At 44.1% G+C, this 18,143-nt stretch overlaps 1 protein-coding gene across 1 annotated transcript in view; it reads right to left on the bottom strand.

Annotated features, from left to right (window-relative positions):
* The window catches only part of LOC147685423 (syntaxin-binding protein 4-like), a 986,001-nt gene that overhangs the window by 744,476 nt on the left and 223,382 nt on the right, over positions 1–18,143 (bottom strand). The window contains exon 7 of the mRNA XM_086939786.1: positions 8,106–8,247. Coding sequence (XP_086795912.1) covers positions 8,106–8,247 — 142 coding nt within the window. The remainder of the gene's footprint in view (positions 1–8,105; positions 8,248–18,143) is intronic.

Raw genomic sequence — 18,143 nt, 5'->3', positions numbered from 1 at the left:
AATGGTGTCTCTACTTTAGGGCACCCTACAGAGGGGGGGTGTACGGGCAGGATCCCAGTGGGGGCAGCGTTGACTAAGCACTTTGCACTCTAGGCAACCACAACTACCCTTAGCCTTGCTGCCACTACTTCAGGAGTCAAGCTCCTCTCTGGTGGGCGATCATACAAATATTTTGCTCTGCATGGCAGGATGGCTGTAATGTTCCCAGTCCAGTGTCAGCCTTCACCACTCTCCAGACCAGTCACTGCCGCAGAGCCCGAACGATGCACATACCACCCCTATCGAGATTTGCTGCTCCCTGCCCCCTAAACAGGACTGGTCTCTCTGGCGTACTCCTCGGCCCCCCTTTCACAGGAGCAGGCCATGTTGTGGCCCTCTAGTCCATCACCATGTCAAACATCTGAGACTGAGTTGCTGGTCAAGCAAGACCTCTGATCTCCGGGTCAGGGAACTCTGCTCTGCACTCCAGCAGCTCCATCGTTGCACCGCTGCCTCCTACACCTCTCAGCCAGGTAGGCGTTTCAGGCACTCCTCCACCTGCAGGCTCCTGCCTGCACCTCATTCCTGGTGGTCTAGTGGGAGAGCTTTGCTCTTCTGCTGATCCGCTCGTCCAGCCTTCTCTATTTGTCTGACTTTTGTTCTGTTATTGTACCTGTTTTCCTGTTTTTTATTACTGTGCCTCACTGTGTCCTTTGTCTCACTTTATTTGTATAGTGCCCCTTTTTTTTGATGCCCTTTCCTGCCGCTGCTGGTCCCGCGGCCACTCCCCCCTACTGGTTCCCGCTCCCTCCTCCCAGCTGCATTTCCCTCACGATTTCCTATTTAATGGCGGTAGCTGGCGTGCCCAAGATGCACCAAAGGCAAGCCTGTCTGTGCCCGACCACGACAAACGCCGGGAACCCTGGTCCTCCGACCACCCACTGCTATGTGTAAGCTGCCCTCCACGTGCTCAACCCCTGAGGAAACAACAACAGCCAGCTGTCCACACTGAACACCACCCACGGCCAATTCTCCTGCAGACACTGCCGACACATTCACCAACTCCCGCACCCCAACAGCCACCGCCCTCCAGCCGAACGCCAGCACACACGAAGCCCTGAGCTGCATCCTCATAAACGTGCGCTCCCTGCACAGACTCGCAGTAGAAATATGGGACCTCCTTGACACCCTCCCGCCAGATGTCGCCTTCTTTGCGGAAACCTGGACCAACCCCACCTCCTCCCCGGAAATCGCAATCGCCATCCCTGATGAATACAAGATCCAGAGGAAGGATCGCCCTAACCAACCAGGAGGAGGACTCGCCATCACAGGCAAGAACTCCCTGCAACTCACCACCTCCACAATTAACAACCCCTCATCCCCCACGGAACACCTCAATTTCCAGATCTAGACCAGCCCCAGAAATAACCTATGCAGCATCCTCACCTACAGACCTCCTGGACCTGGAGTCGCGTTCACCTCTACCATCACTGACCTCATCGCCCCCACGCCATTCCCTCCATGGACTACATACAGCTCGGAGACCTCAACTTCCTCCTTCACAACCCTAGGAACCCCAACTGCTCTGCCCTCCTGGATAACCTCACCAACATCAGCCTGAAACAACTCATAACCACCCCCACCCACAAGGCAGGACACACCCTCAACCCCATCTTCGCAGGAAGCAACAACATTCACTTTAGCCACACCACGCAACCCCCCCGCACAGACCACCACTGCATACAATTCTCTTTCAACAAGGCCACCCCTTACAAACCAGAACATGCCCTCTGTGATGGAACTGGAGCAAGGTCACTGAGGAGCACCTCAACTCCACCCTCAACCACTATCCCCCTCCCACCTTGACCAACGCCAACTCTGCAGCCGAAGAACTACACAGATGGATCACCAACTGCACAAACAAGCTCGCCCCCCCACTGCTATCCCGACAGACAGCGCCCCAGGAAGGCCACCTGCTTCACCACCGACCTCCAAGAATACAGGCGCACCTGCAGACGTCCCAAGAAGCTAAGGAAGAACAGCAAAACAGCAGAAGACTGGACCACCTACAAGAACGCCATGACAGAATACCACCAACAACATCAGAGCCACAAAAAGGACCTTCATCCACAACAAAATCCTCGTCAACTCAAGCAACTCAAAATAACTCTTCAGCATCATTCAGGAATTCATCAAACCCCCTAGCAAAGCAACGGACGTCACACCCTGCCAGGACCTCTGCAACAAACTCGGCTCCTACTTCCATCTGAAAATCAAGCCCCTCTACGACAACTTCAACGAACAGACACCACACACCGAAATCACTCCTCCCTCCAGCAACGCCAGTCAGCCAAACATATCCACCTGGAACTCAGGTCACCAACTAAGACACCGCCACAATCGTAAAAAGCACTCAGTAGCTCCCATGGATCCCATGCCCTTGCACATCTTCCACAGAACCGCAGCCGCCATAGCACCTGAGCTACGACACACCATCAATGCCACTTTCGAAGCCAGCACTATCTCCAATGACTGGAAACGTGCAGAAGTCAAGCCACTTCTCAAGAAGCTCCCCTTCCCGGCCTAAGTCACTGAGAAGAATGTCAACGTCCAGCTAACAAACTTCATTGGAGAGAACTCCATCCCTACCCTTCCCAATCTGGATTCCGCAGTAACCACAGCACCGAGACCGCCCTCCTTGCCACCACAAACAACATCCGTACTCTCCTCGACCAAGGTCACACCGCGGCCCTCATCCTACTAGATCTCCCTGTAGTCTTTGGCACTGTCTCCCACCGGCCTCTCACCACCCGACTCCACTACGATGGCATACAGGGAACCGCCCTCGACTGGCTCCGCTCCTTCCTCACCGGCAGAACCCAAAGAATTAGACTTCTGCTCTTCCTCTCCAAACCCACCGAAATCAACTGCAGAGTACCACAAGGATTATCGTTCACGCCCGTGCTCTTTAACATCTACATGGCCCCCCTCGCCACCATCATCAGACAGCATGGACTCAGCATAGTATCCTACGCAGACGACACCCATCTCATCCTCTCCCTTACAAAGGATCCCCACACCACCAGACTCCGCTTTCAGTAAGGAATGAATGAAAACGTCTGCTAAATTCTTGACTTAGCCACCCCTAACATAGGCGGTGGATTCTGCTGATACGACCACAGGGTCGTATCAGCAAGATTATCGCCGTTTTGCAGCGAGCATCAATGGAAAACCAGCGATGTTCCCTGCAAAACGGCGATTTCCCCGCTATCGCAGGAATTTTTATCGTGTTGGAGATATGCTTTGCTAATAACGCGATATCCCCGCGATAAAAACCTGCGATAGCGGGCGTTAGGGAAAGGAGCCCTAAGCACGCTTTGCGATAGTTGTTGCAAAGCGTTGCTGATATGACCCTTGGACTCTTAGCCAATGATCTTACTGTCATCTCTTTGTCTTTGATAAAAGTAGCTAAGAACCTTGTAAAATAGGTCAGCAGACTCTCTGGCTAGTACAGTGACTGACAGATAAACGTCAACACATGCAAAACCGCGGACCTTTATTCACAAGAAAGATTAAAGAGCATCCATAGATCTTACTTTATGGACTTCAATGGAAAGGTAATAAAGTTGGAAAACAGCAGCTTCTACCTTGAGGTGATACTCTAGGTAGGAGCTGCTAAACTCCTACCTTGAGTAGGAGTTTAGCTGCTCCTACTCTAACTCAACTCTAAACTCAACTGGGGAAAGCACATTGAGAAGACTTAGCAGAAGGCATCAACCAAACTAGCAGCATAACCTCCTCTTCTGAGAATGAAGTCAATGCCTATGTGGAGTAAGGTGTATGCAATCAAAGAAATTATCCAACCCACAATGTCAAATTCTTCCCTGGTGTGGAGTGTTTACCAGGCAAACATTGAAAATCTCTGCAAAAACTCTAAAATCATGATCCTACGGATAACAGCAGGTGCGCCTTGTTTCATAAGAACATTAGGCCTGCACAGGGCTAATATAGAGTTAGAGGCATTGAGATGTTGGACAACCACCTCTGAAAACTCAACAACAAATTATACTTCATCAAAAGGAAAACCTGCAGATCAAGAAACTTGATGACATTTCTGTGAATCCTTTTTTCCATTGCCTGTGGCCCCCCACAGCACTGACCAAGTGAAATTAACTCACCTGTGAAAAAGTGTCTCAGATCAACAAGAAAACAAAACTAAGACTAAAATAAAACTTAAATAGAATAGGGAGTGATGAGGCTCAAGCCTCAGTATTTAAAACTTCTACTGTAAGATAGAATCTGACAGCCAGAGAAGAATAGATTGGAGCAATGTCTGCTATTCTTCAATTGCCAGTGATAAAAAGGTCATGTGTTGACAAAGTGCTGTTTAAAAAGCAATCTTGTGTTTTTTTTGTTTTTTTAAACAGAGGGTAGATGCTGTGTTATGGAATCCAACTGGGAAGACATTCTCTATCCTCAGTGCAGAGCAGGGGGGGTCTTCCATTTTCTTTCCTGCTTCACGCATTTTCTGATTTCACATCTGCTGATGTAACTGATTTGGGTTTTTGATGCTCCTCCAGAAGATTAGGTTTTTAATGTTAGACATGATGCAGTGATTTTACTGACTGCTCTCAGGATGATGCATAAATATTTTAAGATGATGCCGTTTGCAGCCTATAGGGATCTAATTGTACGTAGTGCTTTGTCAAATTTACACAAATCTTTTGTGAGTCAGGCTGCAGTATAAATGATGCTCTTCAGAAATGCCATGTAGGTGACTGGCATCTCAATAAGAGAGGTATACCTTCATCAAGGTGAGAAAGGATTAGTGTTTAAGGTAATTCTAAAGTCTTCCTCTGGTTTGTTCTTGAAGGAATACCCTAACTCTCTAAAGTAACAATAGCTGATTCCAGGCTGTCTTGGTTTTGTCAGTGTGTGTTGATATGGAAGCCTATTGAGCTTTCATTGTTTTGCGTGGTGTAGTCTTCTAGGTTCATTTCATCCAACGATGCCAAGACCTCTTATTGGTTGTTGGCATTCTTGCATAGGAATATGTCGGCCTTAGTTGAAGTCCACTGAAATAGGTCACAGACGTCCATACTTAAGTGGTTACAATGCAGATTTCGGATGCATGATATTGTGACTCAATTTGATCCTTAGGTAAAACTGGTTTTGTTTAAATATATTAGTGGATACTGACATCAAAAAAACTCCCAAGGATCCCATGCATAAAAGTACGATTCCGGGTGGATTCTTGATAGATACTGCATGATGTTGAGTAGCCTCAGATTCAGAGGACATCATCTAGACCAGCTTGGATCTCTTTGATAGAATAAATGGAAACACATTTGGGGGGGCGGTGCTTCAAAATTATTTAATGTGAAAGGTTGTTCAAAACGGCTGGTTGGTCAATGGTATGAAGTGCTGCACAGACGTTGTCAAGGATTAGAGGAGTGTGGGGTCATTGTTGACCTCAACTTGCAGATTGTTGTCCTCTAATTGGGTAATCACTTTCTTCATGCTGCATCCTATTCTGAGCCAGACTCTTAAGCCTATTTGAGAGTGTTGGAGTTGATCTTATTATGGAGCTGCTTAGCAATGGTTCTTTTTATTTTCTTTCTCAGAGAGACTATAGATTCTTGATTGGAGGATAGCTATCAAGCTCTCAATGGAAGAATCTGTCCTTTTTTCAGGACATCTGAGAACCTTCTCCTTATAACTTCCATAACCTTACCCAAGCTATCCATCATCAGACCCAGAACTCATCCTGTTACAAACACACATAGGTATGATCACCTGTTCGTGCCATACATATCATTTCTTATCCTCCCCACAACCCACTCAGAAATCGTTTCCCAAACCAAATTCTCCTATATACATACCGCTCTCAAGCGCATTATAATCCACAAAAGACTGCAGCATGTACCAGCCCCGTCTCATCCATCATCCCTTAACATCGGAGGCCATTTTTTTTATATGTTACAGACTTAAAAACAGAAAAAGGGATGTCATTTATCTGTCTTAAATTGTGATGCATGGCCTGCATAATCTTCTGGAATGAAAGTAAATAATTGTAGGAGTGTAGATCCCATCTTTTCAAATGTTAGTGCCATTTGTTTTAAAGGGAAATGGAAAAAGTTTTCTTTTTGTGTATAAAGTTAGCATGACTCCCTACAAGAATACAGTAATGGCATTTGAATGCAGGCATGCTACATCAAAAACTCATCGATTTGACACATTTCTGACAGGAGGCTGTGATGAACTTTAGAACAATGCACACTTTCGCCAGGAACCGCCACCCTTGATGAAAGAGACTGTGGATCATCAGTGACCTGTAGGCCTCGGCTGCGAGTGCCCCCCAAAATTCCACTATTTGTGGTAACTGCTCTTACAGTACAAATCAGGATCATGAGTGCCATGGAAAACACTGTAACACTGGCAGATCAAGCCCCCAAATCCACGTTTTGCTTAATTTTCAGGACAAATCTGGCAATTGCTGTTATTTATCACATCTAATAAAAAACAATTTTGGATATCATTATTTGGCCAGTGCAATACAGAACAATGTAACCACACAGTACTCTTAATCGCGGTCCTAGTCTCCCTTTGTAAGGCTCTGCCATTTGCAACAGGTGATCTGTATTCAGCCTAAGCGGAGTTTAAGGAGTTCTGGGTAGAGGAACTCTGTGAAGTGCAAAAAAACCTCTGCCGCGCTACGTGGAGCTCCACAAGCGGGGGAGTGCGTTAGAAAAATGCAGTTCACAGTAATTTTCAGTGCCAGGTGTTTTTCCACCTTTGAAATTTTCGCGAATAGCACCATGCACAGTGCAAGCGGGCGCTGCTTCCTTTCTGCTGCTCGAGTATATTCTCTACTCAAAACAGGAGCATTCTCAATGCAAACGGACAGTTTCTCAATGCGAGCGGTCACAACCATTGCATTAAGAAATCTGACCAGCCTCGTTGAGAAATCTCGCTAGGAGTTTGATTTCCCTTGCTTGAGCTCAACAACTTGACGTTCACGAGCGCAAAGGAGGAAGAATCTTGCCGGGAGGTAAATTTTTCTCACTTGCGCTCGTCAACTTGATGTTGACGAGCATGAGCGACGAAAAAAACTCCACTCCACTGCGCGGAGCAGAGTTTTTCGGAACTCTGCAAGCTCTGCATAACGCGGAGTCGGAAAACTCGACAAACTCCACGAAAAGAGCAGTGTTCACCTTCCTGGCTTAATCTGTATCAGAAGGTTTAGGTCTCTGTAAATAGAGGATGGGGGGTAGATAGGAACCTCTTTTGATGAAACAGAATTGTATTATTCCTCTTGTAGTGAGTGTAGATGACACTGAACAATCTTCTAGATGTTAAAAATCTAAACACACACACTGAAATTGTGGATTTTTTTATTTTCTAAGAAGTCATTTGAAAAGTTTTCTACCATAGCACACGCCAAACATTTCCAATATGAATAGCTTTCTGCGTGGTTTTCCTTATTATAAAAAAAAAACACATTGATTTGGTTGCAGTGTATTTGTGTGAAAGAAGTGATTTTGTAATGCTTATTTCTGAGAAGCCCTAAACAAATTCTAACACGATCAAATATTGTTTACTTCAGGGAGCAGTATAAAGGTACATGAGCATTGAAGGGAGATGCTGAGGGCTCAGTGCATCGGTGAAGAAACAGCTACTACGTAAGGTGAGATGTACATCATCTCTTCAGGATCACTTTCAAGACTCATCCAGTAACAATCACTCAGACGCGATGCCCAGAGCTCTCAAGGGTTCCAGGTCCATGCAGAAACAGCTCATGCAGTCCAATATTTGTATTTGCCTTCTGAGATTTGAAGTCCTGGTTTTACAATGGGATTCGAAGAAGTACAAACCTTAGAATGTAAAGACAAACGACATAGACTGACCGTGTGACTCATGCATGTAGCTGGGAAACTGGAGAGCACAGGACGTTCTTAGCGCACAGCCTTCGCCTCATCAGTGCTCACTCTCACGTATGATCTCCTGAACGCAAAAACCCAGCTTGCTCATCATTAGTCACTAGAATTACTTTGTGCAAATCACTCCTTACTATGCTCTCCTGAATCAACTAGCCCATCATATGGCTTATTAGTTCCCAAACTCACCCTGTGACAGTCGCTCTCAGGCATGATCTCGTGTACGTACACCATGGGTCCCTCCAGGCTGTTCGAGCCTCCGCAGACCATCAGTCCAAGGCTCCCTGATTTAGGAATGGAGATGCTCTGGATGCCGGAGTCATTAGAGAAACTGCAACCAAGAAGACTGCATGTCAGTATCATACAGAGGATTCCCTCCATTCAGGTAGGACATGACTAACATACAAGAGAAGTGTCGGATTGGATGCAAGGACGTCTCTACAGGATTCATATCTATCGGAAAAGGCATAAATACAACTGGAATCTTATCTAATAAAAAGCAAGAGCAAGATAGAGAACATTTTTTAAAATAATGTCAGAAATACAGAATTTCTTGGGACCCTCAGGTATTCTTGCTATCGGTTCTCAACATGTTTAGATATTGTTATTTTGAGGAAACATAACATACACTGACCTCTGTATTGTGATGTTGTTCCTGTGACAAGAATTACATTTATCAAAACAAGCTATGTTTTTCAGTGCAATATTAATCTTTTACCTGTCTACAAACTAACTCTTCCACTGGGTTTATTTTAGTACATTATCTGATCCAAATTATGGTTCCCAGGAGTGTCTCTAAACAGTGATAATGTAGTGATATGCCAGTGTGTAGCCAGACCTTCAAGAGTCTCATTCACCTGCGTCTGAATTATTTGAGGCATGACTGAATTCACACAAACTCCACAGCATGATACAATGGATTATTTTGATAACCCATACCCATGAAGATAATCTTCCTTTACCTGTTCCATTATCAGGACGATAATGGGTCGGGTAGCAATTATGTAGGACCCAAAGTGCACATTACATCACCTGCACGGGGGATAGAGTGTACATCGAATGTGTCAGTCAAATATAATTGTCTAAGATTGGTGTAGAAGGAAAATGGTTGCTTGGTATTTGGATGAGCACAGAAGGGAAGGACAATTATGGGATGTAGAAATCACTTCCGGAACTGCATCTCTTGGTTATCATTTGGTGAGGATCTGGTGAGCTAGCTGACATATTATAATCATATATTTATATTAGGTAATTATTGCATTATACATTATGAAGAAATAACAAAGGGTCCCTGCTTTAGCAATTAACATCTCTGTGTATTTATGCAAAAGAACCAAAAGCTATTTAGTAATTAATTTATTTTCGAGTTTTATATAGCACAAACTTGACCCGAAGGTATCAGAGCACTTTACAGAGTTTGAGCTGCAGCATTTACAAGTAGTACAGGGTAATAGGAGGCAATATATAATGTACAAAAGGCGTTGTAGTGGCCATGCGAAAGAGTTCAGAAGGCGATGATGCTTGGTTCATATAGGGGGTAAGGGGTAAATGCACGATGCTATCCAGAGGTAGTGATGGTCAGGCTCATTTGAGTTGGGAGAGACTCTAATCCAAGGGCGTCCACTGCTTTAGGAGGTAGCGTGCAGGTATATGCTGAGGAGAAGTAGCTTTAGGTTTTTCTTGAAGTGTAGGAAAGATTGAGTGGTACGAAGATCCTATGGCAGGGTAGTCGATATTCTAGGTGCATTCCCCGAGAACGAATGGGTGAATGTTTTTTCTTTCTTGAATTTGGTTGGAATTAGGAGTTGAGCGTTTGAGATTTGCAATAGTCTCTTTCGGCCAGCTTTTAATAATTTGTTTAAGAAGTAGATAGGAATTTTCATTGTAGAGCCTTTTATGGATTATGCAGGCTGTTTTGAATATACGTATCACTTCGATTGGTAGCCAGCTGAGTTTTATTAAGAGTAGAAGTGCTGTGGTCAAAGCGGCTTTCCCCGGAGAGGAGTCTAGCCGCTGCATTGAGTGTAGATTTCATAGGGATAGGGTAGTTTTTTGGGGAACTAGTGATTGTTGCATTACAGTAGTCTATCTTGGAGAGGAATAGGGATTACACTACAGTCTTTAACTCTTATGGGGGGATGAAGGTTTTTATTTTTTAGGTGTTTCAGCATTGATGTGATCTTTCATCTTCAGGTTTTTGTCTAGTGTAATCCCAAGAGATTAACAGAGTTAGAGATAGAAAGTTTACAGGTTAGTGCAGTTAGGTTGTCAAGCAGCCCATTGTGGACAGGAAGCGACACCCCCTTCAGGTTGGATGAGGAGGTGTTCAGTTTTGTTGGGGGTAAGTTTTAAGTGGTTGTTAGTCAGCCAGGATTGTACCATGCAGAAAGTATAATTTAGCTGGTGGATGTCTTTGGATGATGAGATTTTAAAGAAGAGTTGGGTGTCATCTGCATAGAGTTGGTAGGCGATTTTGGCTTGTTTCTGGATCACTGCTAAGAGTTCCATATAGAGTTTGAACAGAGCAGGAGATAGGATTGATCTTTGGGGGGCTCCTTGTGGCACTGATATCGCTGGTGAGGTAGAATTATTCAGTTGATTAAGTGAGATTGTTGGTTCAGGTATGAGGCGAACGACTGAAGCACAGTACCGTTGATGCCTGCACGTTGAGAAAGGGCGTTAAGGAGAATTTTGTAGTTAAATGTATCAAAGGCAGTGAAGAGGTCCAGGAGGATTAGGCTACCTGCCTGCCCCTTGTCCAGGGATCTGTGTAGGTCATCAGTGATGTTAAGGATTGCAGTCCCGTACTACAGTCTTTCCTGAATCTAGATTGACAGGTGTGGTGCAGGTTGAATTTTTCAATGTGGTTGTTGAGTTGTGAGAGCACACATTTTCCGATGGTTTTGGAAAGGAGAGGGTGGTTAGTTATAAGTGTGTATTTATTAAGGTCATTTTGGTCCATGTATGGGCAATGATGTGCCTGAGATGTTTGTCGAGCGAGGAGGGAAGAGAGTCAGAGAGATTTGAGGTTGATATGATACATGCAAGTATTTTGGTGACTCCTTCTTCCAAGACAGTATCAAAGTTAGTCCAGGATGCATGGTTTTTCAGTTTTATATGATTGTGATTCGTGCTCTGGTTCAATGAGGAGAAGAGCCTGGGCGATCGTCACTGGTTGAGAGTGTAACAGTAGGGAGGCCATCTTTGGTAGGTGAGGAATCTTTGTTGCAGGGAGAGGAGGTGTGGGGGTACAGAGAGAGTTTGATGCTAGTTATTTTTTCAGACAAGAATTTGGTGAACTCTCCACGTCGGTTAACAGTGTCATCTGGTGGATGTTGCGGAAAAAAGGAGGTTTAGGGTTATATGATGTTGAAAAAGTATTTAGGTCTGTTTTTGGAGTGGTCAAGTTGATCGCGAAAGAAGGATGATTTCTCTCTGCCGATATGTTTTTTTGTATTTTAGGCATTCAGCTCGGAGGAGAGAGAGAGAGAGAGAGAGAGATGAATCAGTGAGGCTTGTTGTCTCCATGTTCTTTCAGCCAGCCTAAGTTGTCATTTCTCATTGTTGAGGTCTTTATTGAACCATGATCTGGAGGGGATACTTCTTGACTTTTTGAATTTTAAAGGGAGGATCATGTTACACAGTTCTGACATTTTCATGTTATAGTGAGAGGTGAGGCCATCGGCGGTTGAAATATCAGGAAAAGGTATAATTTGGGAAGTGATTAGAGATCCTAACTCTGGCTGAGGAATTAGGTACATATTTCCTGCCCATTGTTTAGGACATTTAGTTTGGGTCTGGAGCTTATGTTGGTTGGCATTGAGATTGAACAAAATTAGCTGGGGATCGATCCAGTCAGTGGGAAGTATTGACTGGAGGGATATGGTGTTATGGTTGGAAATGATTGCATCGAGGGTAGAGCCTTTGGTGTGGGTTTGTTTATTGCATTGTTGGGTAAGATCGTTAGCTTCAAGGAGTGTGAATAAAGCTTTAATTTTTATATCTTCTGCATCATTCAAGTGAATGATTAGGTCTCCTAGTATAATGTCTGTCCAAGGTCAAGTTTAGATTTTGACAAAGCTACCCTCAAACAGCAAAGAGAAACCAAATTATAAAGAGGACTTGAGAATTCAATGCTAAATTCAGGAATCCAAAAATGAACTTCTCCTAGTCTAATCCATCCAAAATCTATCTACACGTTGTTGGCCCTGCAAGGTACACAGAATACCAGGATACCCAACTCATAAATAATTTGCTCCAATATTTTACGGGACCTGGATCTCACTTCAAAGACTTTCTCCACAGCTATCTTTGTAATTTCTCTTTTTTCTTTTTTGCCTGCTAGAAAGCAACAGCCTCAGGGATTTTATCAGAGGCTATATCAGCTACCTATGGATTTATTTATTTGAAAGGTTTTATATAGCGCTAGCTAGACCCAGGCCTTAGTTTTCTAAAAAACAGAGACATAGAATGAGCAAATAAATTAACATATACAGTGGCTAGGGCGGGGTAAGAATCATGGGTTGAGCTGAGGGTGAGATAGAGATTTTGAAAAAGGATAGGTGGGGATACCAGGTTGTGGGAGGGGGGATGGTCATCTGGGCTGAGTTTTAAGAGGGAGGAGGGAAGGGAGGTGGGAGTAGGGTGGGATGCTTGCCCTTCACCTAGGTTCAAGGACACACTCCTCTACACATCAATCCAGAGACATTATCAATTTCATTCTCAACATGGGAAATTTCCTCATCGACTCCAAGATTCCCTAAACAATACCTTGACATGAAAGACCCTAAAAACATGAGAATGATGTATAAAGAACCCTTCTTAAGCACTCATTTAGAGAGCAGCCATCACTCAATCCACTGATTTGTTCTAAGAAAATAAAGCCCTTTCCAACCACCACACAGCTCTGTCTCCTCTGGCCAGACCACAAAATTATATTTAATTGTCATCTGCGCCAACCAGAACTCATCTGTGAAGCAGAATTGAATTGCTGCTCTCCCACTACTGAACCTTTCTTTGGTACTGTATACAGTATATTAGCCTACCGTAATACAAAGACCTTGAATATGCTGCCTACACTGGACTGAATATCGCCATAACGCCATAACCCATAAATACATTTCTAATAATCTACCTTCCTTCATTCCTGTACATATGTTTCCTCTCTGACGCAGGCATTCTTTAAGTCTCGGAAAGTGCCACCATTGCACCCTTTCTTCTCAATGCCTTTCATATTCCTCTCTTTCGCATCCCAAATTTTTTTAACATCTTCTGCCACAGCATAAAATTAACACCAAGGTAATGCTCAAACCGGAAAAAATATTCATACCAAGACATCTGTGCCCTGGGCTCCAATATCTGCAATGGATCAACACATGACAAACAACCACCCACAGCTCAATGCTTTAAGAACAGTGATCCTCACCTCGTGAAAATGGTTACTGCACCACCCTATTTCCTAGAGGCCTTTGGAATTTTTACTGCCCACATCGGCCACCAACAAAGTGAGGACTCTTATGGAAATCATGTACACTGACATCTCTCTTCTGCTCCAAGTAAACCAGGTTACTGAAACATCATTCTAGATACAATGTACTTGCAACTCATTTCCCCTTGTCTTGGGCTTTCCCATAGGATACAAGCTATTATCATCTTGGAACTCCTCTGTAACGACTATAAAAATAATTATACATTCATGGCCCAGCCTTTGCCGATAGGTACAACAACACACTTCAAATGCTGACACCAGGCAGCTGCTACGTCTGATTTAGGCTGTTCACATAGTCAGAGTCAATCATAGAGGCATCCATGGGACAGAGATGATCTTTTTGCAAAAATTATTTTCTAAACCTAGTGGCTTAGAAGGACCCACATATTGCCTGGTACCACTGATTACCATCCCCAGTGTTAGAAAGTAAAGTTCCACATCAGGAGGAAAAATGTCCACCATTTTTTGATAAAAAAGCCAAAATATGTAACTCTTTTCCAACACGAGTCAGAAACCTTCTGAAATGACTGGAATTCCAAAGATCTGTAAAGTGTGGGCTGTTCCCTAATGACTTACCTCCCTCCGTGGCATTGTCCAAATTGGAATTAGAAACAATTCTTTCGCTGCAGTTCTGAAGAGCTGTAAAGGTTTGGAAGTTCCAAGCTGCTGATCTCCTATCCAAACAAGATAATCTATGCCTGAGGCTCCACTAACAACATTCCACCCAGTGTACCAACCTAGTGCCCACTGGAGGTGAGTTCCAACAACCCGACTATCTATCTCACACACTTCTGCTTCACTGACAATGATTGTGGGTCAGCAACAGGTCTGCAGCAGCATGGTTTGATCACCCTTCTAGCCTTTACCCATGACACTAACATTTCCTAGATCACACCAGTGGTATGAATGGGATCTATAAACAATAAAGCACAAAACAAAGCAAAGCAGCACAACTCCTGTAAACGCTAATCTATTTGGTGGCCAGAGCCTGGGAAAGATGCCTTTCTTCATGGACAATTTCTGCTGGCTCTCTGTTAGCAGTATAAATGTAGGACTTGGTTTTTATGCATCCTCTACAGCTCTACAACGTTTTGGAAACATACAGCACCACACCTGCCATGGCATTTAACTGAACGCTGATGGATTAAACCCAAATCTGTTGACTGGGTGTGAGTGTTTGATTGGTTCAGACCATCACCACCCCCTTTTGTACCGCTTTGTTCGCCATAAGTTGGCAAGGTATGCTCAGACGTGAGTCCCTTGCTCACTTTGCCACTGGATTCAAGCAAGCCGGGCTGAAGACGGCTGTAATGCCAGAAACCGGTCCTCGGAAGCTTGTTTCCGGTCCAGGAAAGGCATGGCTTGGCAGTTCGAGCTGGACTGTTCCCATGAGGCACAGGGTCAGACTGATTTGCATATGGCCATGTCTGAACTGGGGTGTTAGAGTGGGCTAAAGAACGGTGATAGATTAAACCCAGATCTGTTGACTGGGTGTGAGTGTTTGATTGGTTCAGATGCTCCGTCTATAACCACCCCCTTTTGTACCCCTAAATAACCTAAGGCATGAGGGATTTGCTTAAATGAGCAACTCTTCAAGGTGAAACGCAGAGTCTATTTCTCTGGGTGCCTCTTGGTATAGGCCTCCAGAAGTCATGTATCTGCTCATGTATCTGTTTCTTAGTAAGGCATATTGAACGTTTACATTTCAGAGGCCTAGTACTTTTATTTGAATTTTCTTAAAATAGGCCTGCACAGAAACCACGAGAATCTCTCCCTCTGGGGCCCTACCAAACTGGTAGACCTTTCTGAGACATTCTTAGTATTACTACACACACTAGTTTATGTTACTGATTTGATAACTAATGGAGAAGACACCTACCTATACTAATGGAACTAAAACTAACACCATTGCATTCCTTGGATGTAGAGTCCTAAGTAAGAGGCTCAGTCTGACATCCCAGTGTAGAAAACCCAACCACCCAAAAGTTCAATACTTGTGGCTGACATGTGGAGAAGGTTGAACAGGCATTTTGGTAGACAGTTCAGTGAAACTTGTCCAAATTCTGGAGATCGCTTACGCCACTTGACAATTTATGTAACACTTTTTACTTCCTGCGCCTTTTGTGTTTCCAGAAACAAAAAATATGTTTGAACATTTTCTATACACAACAATTAAACACTAACAATAAAAATAAAAGTATGTCATGAAAATTTAAGACAAATTTAGGCAAAGAAAAGGAGGTTCAAGTATGGTCTTGAAATGTGACTAAAAAAATCCTAAATATAGAGTTTGTGCCCCGGTAGAAATCAATGAATGGCTGTTTAATTACTGGCTGTGGAAATGGACTATCATCATCATCATCATCATCATCATCATAGAGTCTTTATTTGGATTGTAAAACAATAAAAGACAGATACGAGCAATAAAAGTGACTACTTTAAAATACATTAATATAAATAGTTAAGACATGCACAAAATTCCTTTTCAATGAGTTTTAAATCATAGATCAAGACTCTTGATTTAAAACAGTAGCTGATGCACAAAGAATAGTTAAAATTAAGAAACACACAGCATCTAGCACTTCATACTGATAGAAAAAGGTGAAAGCAGTTCATGCTACCCCACCGCTAAGGTCACTATGGATTAACCAAATCATTAAGCCCTGAGTTTGTTGGCCCGAATCCTCCACGCCCACCCTAGGAATTTAACTATGTCGATAACAATGGCACCCTGAGGACTTGTCTGTAAAATCCTCAGGGCTTCGATGCCAACCCTTGTGCCAAGGACAAGATAGATAGGTTTGAGCCATTTCCTCGGGAGGCTGCAGTCCGGAACATGTGGGGAATAGTTTCAGGATAAGCCTGACACAACGGGCATAGGTCTGTTGAGGGCCTAAGCCATCTACTGGTGAAGGCTCTTGTAGGTAGGGAGCCTACCCTAAACTGGTGATAGAGCTTCCTATCGCGTGGTTTTAAGATAAGGTCCCAGTAGGGGTCAAACACAGGTTCATGCTTTATGGATAGGAAGTCTCTAGTTAGGGAAGGGCCTGTTGTACAAGAAAAGCGTTTCACCTTCACAAAATCCATATAAGCGGCCTTAAACTCCTTTTTAGAAGGAAAAGTAGTCAAGTCTGGATGATCCCACAAGATACTCAACCCCATTGCAGTCAGGGTATCTTTGATGTACTGAAGACATTTGATCTTCGATAATGTCCCAACCTCCCTGAAATCCAGAAGGGCTCTAGTATAAAGATCAAGTTCAGGGGTGGCCCACAACCTTCTCCAGAGGACTAAAGGCCTGAATCTAGCTAAGTCCTAGATCTAGTGACAGCCCTAGTACAAAAATAGAGGGCACCAGGCGGGAAGGTTGCGGTAGTCCTGTTAAGGCCCTCATACATTTATTTTGGGCTATGGCCAGACGAGTTAGGTTCTCATGCCCCCATAATTCTGCACCGTATAAAACAGAGCTAACCACTTTGGTGTTATATATTGTGTGTGCAGGGGCTATAGGTTTAATGTGTGACAGCCAATGTTCTTTAAGAAGGGCCCCAGGAAGCTGACCATGCTTCAAAGCAAGCCTGTCAATTTGAGGTTTCCAATGCAGCTTTCTGTTTAAAGTTATACCCAGATAGGTAAACACATCTGTCTGCTCTAGAGGAGCATCATTCATGTAGACTTTGCCCTTAACAGCTTTTGATTTGTGGAGAACCATACATTTTGTCTTATCCACGTTTACCACCAACTCATGATCGCGGCAAAACTCCTCGAAACGGGGCAGAGCCACCTGCAACCCGGATTGGTTCTTAGATAATATCAAAGTGTCATCCGCAAACATGAGTAGGGGGAATTTCATTCCCTCAAGCGTTGGAGCGTCAGTGGGGCATTTGGAATAATATTGCACTACCCTGTCTATAAATAGGGAAAACAAGGTAGGCGCAAGGACGCATCCTTGGTGCACGCCCTTTTTCACCGGAAATTTATCTGTGACCTCTCCATGTGAACCCCATCTAACCTGGGCATAGTTGGAATCATGAAGCTTGACTAACATCGATAGGCGCTCTAGGGGCATTCCCACTTCTAAGAAGGCTCTCCACATTTTATTACGTGGGACAAGATGAAAAGCTGACTTTAAATCAATGAATGCCGCATATAGCGTGCCACCACCTACTAGGACAACCCTTCAATAGATCATCGCAAACCTCAGTACCTGATCAATTGTGCTAGTACAGTTATAATAAAATCTTAGCATCATCTACCCATGATTGGATCTGGCATAAGACTAATCTAGGGACGATTTTCTGTATAGAATCTAACAAGCTGATAGACCTGTAATTACCTGACATAGCTCGGTCCCCCTTTTTGTAAACCGGTATGATTATCCTGTAAGAGGGACTCGTGTCATGCGAAGGTTGGACTGATTCCTGCCGAGGGTGCATCGCTAGACTGAGATCGCGAGTGGGCCCATATACAGACGCACAGACCGCACAATTAGATCGCGCAAACATGCGGCTGCTAATTAACTAACGAGGAGCTTCAAAAGGAAACAAGCTTCGTTTTTCTGAAGAGTGAAGACGCATGACACAAGTTCCTCTTACAGGATTGATAGTCCCAAAAGATGTAAACCCAACGGGTAATTGTTCCCAATTACCCCTCCCGCGTCTAACTAACAAAGGACCACTAGGCGCCACATCACTATCCCCTCCCCCCGTCTTGAAGAAGACCCGCATCAGACCCGCAAA

The sequence above is a fragment of the Lissotriton vulgaris genome, chromosome 10 (assembly GCF_964263255.1).
Source record: "Lissotriton vulgaris chromosome 10, aLisVul1.2, whole genome shotgun sequence".
In the NCBI taxonomy this organism is placed as follows: Eukaryota; Metazoa; Chordata; class Amphibia; order Caudata; family Salamandridae; genus Lissotriton; species Lissotriton vulgaris.
The sequence above is the reverse complement of the archived record's forward strand: the minus strand, read 5'-3'. Positions and strand labels throughout refer to the sequence as shown.